The 8,630-nt window shown below is 40.0% G+C and overlaps 1 protein-coding gene across 1 annotated transcript in view; it reads left to right on the forward strand.

Annotated features, from left to right (window-relative positions):
* The window catches only part of CFAP54 (cilia and flagella associated protein 54), a 288,300-nt gene that overhangs the window by 126,468 nt on the left and 153,202 nt on the right, over nt 1-8,630 (forward strand). The window contains exons 36-37 of the mRNA XM_078150421.1: nt 3,245-3,472; nt 4,032-4,047. Coding sequence (XP_078006547.1) covers nt 3,245-3,472; nt 4,032-4,047 — 244 coding nt within the window. The remainder of the gene's footprint in view (nt 1-3,244; nt 3,473-4,031; nt 4,048-8,630) is intronic.

An 8,630-nucleotide genomic window follows, 5' to 3' on the forward strand; every position in this document is an offset into this window, starting at 1 on the left:
TTTACCTGTTGCCTTTTGGAAATTGCATGATTCATAAACTGAGAGATGAAATAAAAATTAAGTATTCTTATTTTTATTATATGTTATTGTGATAATATATTATTACCATTACCCTATTTTAAGAAACGCCTTATGTACAGAGATCATGACTTACCCAACAGAGGAACTGAGAGATGATTATTGATATTATAAGAGAATTCTTCATTTTACAAAAATTTATTGTGGGATTCCTTTAAATAATAATGGTGCTTAATGCTTTTAACTAATATTTATAAAAATTTGGTTCCCACACAGGTTTGTTAGGAATACATCTATTTCTTGGAAACAGGCATAACCATTGAGGGGAAACTTTGACATAGGATCTTAGAGAGCTGAACAGGCTGCCTAGTTTACTCTTCTCATTTTATACATGAGGAAACTGAGGCCTGGAGAGGTTAAGGCTCACTGTTATGTAGGAAGCAAGTGATAGGGCTGAGAGTTGAACCAAGGTCATTGGACATAAAAGCCAACATCCTTTATACTGTAGCATGTCACTGCTCTCTACCCAATGGATAAATTCACACATCTTTAGACGAAATGGATCACCCCTGTTACATAGAGCTGTCTATTCTATGGACTACAGATTTTATAGGATCCTAGTTCTAGACCCTGAGGGCAGCTCTGAAGTTGTCTGTCTACTCTAAAAACCTTCTCTATCAAAGAAACCAAGACTCAATTTCTTTACATCAGTATTTTGTTGCAGAAAATATTTGTTTCAGTCTGTAATACTTTTGGAAACAATGAAGGACTCTACTGTCTGCTTGGGTTAGATTTCCTTTTACCAAAGTGAACCATTGCTTTAATTTTCTATTTTGCTTTTGGACTTGGAAGCAGGTCTGAAATCTGCAGAAATGTGGATGAGAGAGTCATCAGCAATTTCATCATCATCATTATTGGGCTATACCTGTGACTTCATCAGGGTGGGAGACTGCTTGGGTGGAGGACACAGGATTGTGGACATTGACCTGGAATGGTTTTTGGAAGGCATTGAGGCTGACATCCCTATTTTATAGATGAGGAGAAGTTTTTTTTTCTTCTTCAAATCACCAGCATTTATCACAGTAAAAAGAGAAGCAACAAACCTTTCCCCCTTAAACCTGGGGCACACTGTCCTACAAATATACCTAGCAACAGTGGGGAGAGTGGACACGCACCGAGGTCCCAGTCAGAGAAGTACATCTGCAGCAGACATTTGTGGCCATGGGGCTTCAGGGCCACAGAGACCCCAATGTCTTGTCCTTGTTGAACAGTGCTCTGCTGTATGCCTCTCCACCAAATGCTTTTGGCTAAAGCTGCTCTGGAAGCTTTTCCAGGTATAGTTTTCCCCACATCTAACTTCCAGCTCAGCTGAAATCCTCAATGAATACATTGCTGTGCTCTTTCAATTAGCTTATTTAGAAAGAGTAAGCACCCTTGTCTAAGGACCAGTAGAAGGTTTTCCAGTTAGTGCTGACCTTAGGTTTTACCTTGGAGGCTTGTGTATTAACCATCAAGAGATTCTCAGCTCCAGACACCAAATTCTCAGGAACCAAAGAGTTGGGTTCTCTCTCCCAGCAAGCTCATATCCTTGCTGGCACAAGGCTTCGTCTCTTTAGTGAGAAAACTCATCCTAGTTTATGGTAACTATAAAGAAGGTTAAGTGACTGGCTCAAAATAAGGGTGCCAGTGAATGGTAGTGACTCCATTTGAACCATGATCCTCTGACTCTAGATCGAACAATCTTTCCAATATGGCACACTACTTTTAAATATTTTTTGCGTTTTATTTTTTCCAATCACATGTAAAAACAATTTTAACATTCACTTTTTAAAAATTTGAATTCCATATTCTCCCCTTCCCACCTTCCCTCCCCTTCCCCTTCCTTGACAAGGCAAACAGTTTGATGTAGGCTATACTTGTGCAGTTACGCAAAACATATTCCATATTAGTCATGTTGTGAAAGAAAACATAGACAAAAAAAAAAAGACCCACCAAAAATAGTACGCTTTGACCTGCATTCAGACTCCATAATTCTTTCTCTGGTTGTGGATAGCATTTTTCATCATGAGTCCTTCAGAATGTCTTAGATCATCATATTGCTGAGAATAGCTAAGTCATTCATAGTAGATCATCATACAATGTTGCTGTTGCTGTGTACAATGTCCTTCTGGTTCTGCTCACATTACTCAGCATAGGTTCATGTACATCTTCCCAGGTTTTTCTGAAACCATTCTGCCCCTCATTTCTTATAGCATGATAGTATTCCATCATAATTACATACCACAACTTGTTCAGTCATCCCCTCTATTTCCAATTCTTTGCCGCCACAAAAAGAGCTGCTATAAATATTTTTTGTTCATGTATTCCTTTGTCTTTGATCTCTTTAAGACATAGACCTGGTAGTGATATTTCTGGGTCAAAGGGTATGCCCAGTTTTATAGCCCTTTGGGCATAGTTCCAAATTATTCTCCAGAATGGTTGGACCAATTCCCCACTCCACCAACAATGTGTTGCTGTTGGGCAATTGTTCTGTTGTGTGACCCCATGGACTATAGCACACCAGTGTTGCCCACAGGATTTTCTTGGCAAAGATACTGGTTTGCCATTTCCTTCTCTAGTGGATTAAGGCAAACAGAGGTTAAATGACCTGCCCAAGGTCACATAGCTAGTCAGAGGCTAGATTTGAAATGTGAGGTGGCACCTTGAAATTTATGCCAATGTTTTCAATGAGAGAATTTATATCCTTAGCCTGATTCTTATTTGGTCTTGGAACCCTTTGCTTTTTTTCTACAGAATGTGCTTTGAAGTTGGGCATTTTTTTTCCTTTTAATGTAGGCTTTGCATTTTGACAATAATTATGGATAAGTGATATAAGACTGTTAGAAAAAAATATGGTGCCTGAAAAATTATTGCTTGTTAAAAATATTTCAGTGTCTTAGCACTACTTTTAGTTAGAGCTTTAGCTGTTTTGATTCATGCCAAGATGTGCATTAGACACATTATTAGGTATACATTAGAAATAATTTCTTTGAAAGTCTTTTCATGTTACATAGATGCTTTAAAGAATGTTCCTGTAATTTCATGTTAGCTAGATTAGGCAAAGAATGAAATATTACCAGCAGTCTCTATAGGTGCACATGTATTTTAATAACTCAGTGAAGAAAGATATTTTTCATATCTATCTTCTGGAAATGTAAGTCAGTGTTGCATGTTGCTTGTGTTCTAGGTTCTCGCTCATCGAGGTGGCTACTGGACCTTACTTCAGAACGCCTCCCGGATTCTTTGGAACTACGCCTTGGAAGTGCAGATTCTCTTTAAACAGGCACATGCTTTTTCCAGAACATTTCCTCTCAGCAAGGATGCTATTTTATGCACATTTGTGTTGCCATTTTATTTGACATCGGAAGCGCTCCTTGACATGCTGCTAGATCTGCAGAATAGCAAATGTCTTAAGGTAAGGTCACTTGGGTAGATAGAGTCTTTCTGAGGTGTCTTCTGCTGGAAACTGCTTGATAAGCAGGAAGGAAGATGGTGGGTGGGTCATACAGCAAGGATGACGGAAACTTAATGCTCAGAGTGATCTATCCAGGAATATCGACGACCCGAAGTTCAGTGGGTTGAGCCTAGTACTCTAGCTTTTGTACGGAGAGGAAAATGTCTAGCATTGCCAGATTCTGGTGTCAGTTTAGATGTGTGTTCTCATCACATTTAGCAACAACGGAAATGAACGATGATGAATGAATGAGTACCTTTTGTTGTACTCATTTAGAGTCCTTTCAAGAATTCACAGCTTGGGAAAAATAGAGATTAATTTTTCTTGTGTTTATATTTGGTTTGGTTGTAGTCCATCTGTTTCTCATAATTATGTTGAACATGATACTTAGCTTTTACTGAAGTGAATTTAAATTGTGTTAGCAGCAGAACTCAACTGTTAACACATTTACAAACAAAGAAATCAATACTGCTCTAATGTCACACCTTTGGTGAGTTCTAATTATTTGTGCTCATCCCAGTTGTATTTCTATCAAAGTGTGTGATGTAGGACAAGAGTCTGAAGCTAAGATTTGAGGGGGGGGGGAAACTTGGCTCTCACTTGCTGAAGTAATTCCAAGCCTGAAAGAACCAGGTAACTTTTTTTATCCAAGCACAGAATTGGAAAGCAGAATAAATTTGGAAAATAAAATGGATTCTGTGTAAGCACTTATGCTTCTTTTTAGTGACTGAGCAGAGGGTGGGCAAGTCATGAGAGTGGCTGTTCCTCTGCCCCTAACCAATGAGAATTATAGAGAAAGAGACCATGCCATCCTAGGCTTCATTAGAGCCAGAAAGGGGAATTCTGGGTATGGTCAGCCACATGTTAGAGACTTTAGGAGAGCAAATTTCAAAAAAGCTCAGAGAAAAGATGATCCTATAGTCAGAGACTCCAGAAGGATCCAGAAGCTCTCCACAGCAGGGTTTTGATATTGGGATTGAGAATTGTCCTAATGAGGAAAAAGATGAGAAGCATCTAAAAGAGAGATGTGGTGGGGGTGCAGATGCCATGGGAGTGAAGGCACACTTACAAATAAATAATGTGTTTAATTGGAAGCAGGGGCATGTAGCAAAGAAAGAATCCAACCCCCACCCCCCCAAAAAAAACCCCAGCACCCTAGCACAGACTTGTAAGAATCCTGTAAGAGTAAATCCAATGGGGAGGTGAGGCTTAAAGAAGTGTTATAAGTTACACAGGAAGGATATATTGAACTATGTTTGGGATGAGAAGGGGAAGGGTTATGATTTCAGATCTGTGTCTTCTATTAGGAAGAAAGCTTTTAAGATTGGAAAGGGTGGGTAAGAGGACTTTGGAACCAAAGAGAAATGGAGAGATGTAAGAAGGTACCTTGGAACTCATGGCCAGCAAGAACCCGCCCAAGTGTTTATCAGAAGGAATGGGAAGAGGGAACAGACATTCCTGGAGTGCCTCCTGTGTTCCAGGAGATGTGCTAAGGGTTTTATAAACACTATTTCATTTGATCCTCACAACAACCCTATGATGTAGGTGTTATTATTACCAGTGCTGTTATTATCTCCATTTTACAGATAAGGAAATTGAGGCAGATGGAGGTTAAATGACCTGCCCAGGGCCTAGCAGCTGCAATGTCTTTGAGACAACATTTGATTCCAGGTCTTCCTAACTGGAAGGACCAGCGTTCTATCCACAGAGCTATCTGGCTGCTTTGTAGAAGATGATACATAACATGGCTAATATGGGAATGTTTTGCATGACTGCACATGTATAATCTATATCAAATTCTTGTCTCTCAAGGAGTAGGGAGGGGGAAAAGGGAAGAAGAGAATTTGGAACTCAAAGTAAAAAAAAAAACGAATGTTAAAAGATTTTTGTTTACATGTAATTGGGAAATAAAAATTAAAATTAAAAGGAGATGGTGCCTTGAAGGAAGAGAAGGACGCAGTGAGGTGGAGTGAGGAGGGAGTACATGCCAGGCATGGGGGACCAACAGAATAAAGGAACCAAGACAGTAGATGGAGTATTTGTTGTGTGAGAGGAGTAGAGATAGGTAGGTCATGTCCAGTGAGGCTGTAATAAAAAGATGCAATCCAGTATTAGAGGTCTCCAAAGCCAAGCAGAGAAGTCTGTAGTTTATTCTAGGCCATAGAGAGCCACTGGGGATATTTAAGTATGTTGTCTTCACTTGTATTTAATCTCTATATGCTTATATATGGAAATGCCATCCCTACTGGTAGAATGTTAGTTCCTTGGGAGTAAAGAATAATTCATTCTTTGTGTCTGTAACCTCCCTGCAGTATCAGGCATCAGATATAGTAGGCACTCAAAACAGTCTTGTTGAATGATTCACTAAAAATCATGACAATCAAGGCAATGGAATATGTTTAGAATCTTTGAATGTGAAAAATGGGATATTCAGAGGCTGTATAGATTCAGTTTGCAGAAGAGAAAGTTTAGGGGGACATGATCACTGTCTTCAGATACTTGAAGGGGCGACTTATGGAATGAACAAATGAATGAAAAAATGCTTGATCTGTGCTAGACCCTGTGCTAAGTAAGCTTTGGGATACAACTACAAGTAAACAAGACGTTCCTCACCTTTGAGGATCTCAGATTCTACAAGATGAAGACAGAACATCTTGGCAAAAACATGAAGTAGAGGATGACATATGGCAGGGCTCAGAAGTGGCTGAGAGGTAGGGTAGTAGTCCCAGTATTGGGGAAGATAAAGTGAAAGCTCACCAGAACCCAGGGTCTAGGGGAGAGAGAAGGATTAGCTTCTTCTGTTTGGTCCAGATGGGAGAGCTAGGCACTGTGGAGGGAAGGGAAAGGTAGACAGGAAGGGGGCAGGTAACAAGCATTTAAAAAAAAATATTTTGTTTTTCCACAATTATATGTAAAACAATGTTTAACATTCATTTTTTAAAGTTTTGAGTTTCAAATTCTATCTCTCCATCTTTTCTCCCTTTCAGAGATAGTAAACAATCTGATATAGTTTATACATGTACAATCTTGTAAAACATTTCCATATTAGTTATTTTATGGAAGACAACTCTAACCAAGAAAGAAAGAAAGAGAAAAATACTATGCTTCAGTCTGTATTCAGACACCATCAGTTCTTTCTCTGGAGGGGGACAGCATTTTTTCATCATAAGTCCTTTGGGATTGTAACAAGCATTTATTAAGTACCAACAATGTACCAGGAAATATGCTAACTACTTTACAAATAGATATAAAGGTAAATTTTGGTTTCATGTAAAGAACTTACTGATAATTAAAATTGTCAAACTCTGGAAGGAGCTCCCTTGTGAAGTACTGAGTTTTTTCTGGGAGGTATATGAACAGGAATTGGATAATGCTTTGTCAGGGATCTCGTAAGAGATATTGATACTTCAAGGAGGAATAGGCCTAGATGACCTCTGACTGTAGGCGTGGGATCCTGTCATTGTGTGATTCTATAAGAGAGATGAAAGATCTAAACCCCACATCTTTAAAAAAAAACAGATTAGAGCTGGATATATAAATCTGGATGTCATCTGGATAGAGATGATGTTTTGACCCAGGGGAGCTAACAAAATTTCAGAGAGAGAGAAGAGGACCCTGGATAAAGCTTGAGCAGACGCCTCTACCTGAAGAGAATCAGGATGGATCTAAATTTTCACTGACAGATGAGAAGGCTCAGTGAGGCAGAGAGGGGGGGAAACAGGAGAGAGAAGAGCATCAAAGAAAGGAAGAACATCTGAGAAAATGGAGTAATCAGTGGCTTTAAAAGCTATGGAAAAGTCGAGGAGGATGAAGACTGAGAAAATCTTTGGCAGCGTTTGAGAGAGCAGTGTCTGTCCATGAGTGGGGTCAGGAGTCAGCTTGGAGTGGATTGAGTGAGTGCCTGGTGAGGAGCTAGGGGAAGGAGGCAGACCCTTTCTAGGTGTGAAAGGAAGGACGGTTAAGGGGAGGTGTTTTTACAGAAAGGGTGTACTTGAGAGGCTGTTTGAAGACTAGGAAGGAGCCATAGGAATCTGTGAAGAGCAGGGCTGGTGCTAGCCATGTGCCCTCAAGGTATCCTTAAGGATTAATGGAGCCCTGGAGATGCTATAGCTAAGAGACATTTACAGAAGTGCAGGTGTGGGTCCAGAGGAATGCACCAAGGATGCACAGTGATGTAAAGTGTGCCTAAGAAACAAGGAAAGGAACCAGAGGTCCTAATGCTAGGAGGCAAACGTAGCCACAACCCCCCCCCCAAAAAAAAAAAAGCTTATCCCTGAGACATGGTGGGATTCTACTCTTTTTGTGCAAAAGAAAAAGGATGGCTGAAAGGAGCCAGGGGAGGGTATGTCATATATTAATTAGATCTACTTATGTGGAGAAATCCGAGAAGCAGAAGGAGTAGGTTTGGTGAACGCCTTTTAAATAAGGATCAGTCCAGGCAGAAACAGAGGGGTCATCATCACCACCTCCTGCAGACCTTCTCAAGGGAAGGAGGTTGTCGCTGAGAAATTCAGGAAAGAAAGAGACCAGAAGTGAGACACAGAGGCACAATAGGTTGAAGTGATGGAAGTGACTGTTTGCCTTAATCTGCTGGAGAAGGAAATGACAAACCACTACAATATTTTTGCCAGGAAAATCCCCTGGACAGTACTGATGTGTTATGGTTCACAAGGTCATGAAAAGTTGGACCCCAACTGAACAACACATACATACACGTATGCTTATATACACATATAAACATATGTCATAGTAAATATGTATGTATATAGGGAAAATATATTGGAGATAACCTCAGAGGGGAGGCATTAGCATTATGGGGGATGTGGAAAGTCTTCCTGAAGAAGGTACCATTTGACCACTTTGTATCTATCTTGTGTGTTAAGTCAGGCAGTGAGGTCGGTGGCGCAATGGATAGAGTATGGGACTTGGAGTTAAAAAGACCTGAATTTGAATCCTCACTCTGAAACTAATTGGATGTGTGATTGATCCTGGACAGGGCCCTTAAATCTCCCTGTGCTTCACTTTCCTTGTCCATAAAATGGCAGTAGTAATAGCATCTACCTCACAGGGTTATGATGAGTTTAAAAGGTGTTAACATATACAAAAAGCATTGCAGACC

Source organism: Phascolarctos cinereus, unplaced genomic scaffold, assembly GCF_003287225.1.
Source record: "Phascolarctos cinereus isolate Bilbo 61053 unplaced genomic scaffold, phaCin_HiC Scaffold_1;HRSCAF=81, whole genome shotgun sequence".
NCBI lineage: Eukaryota > Metazoa > Chordata > Mammalia > Diprotodontia > Phascolarctidae > Phascolarctos > Phascolarctos cinereus.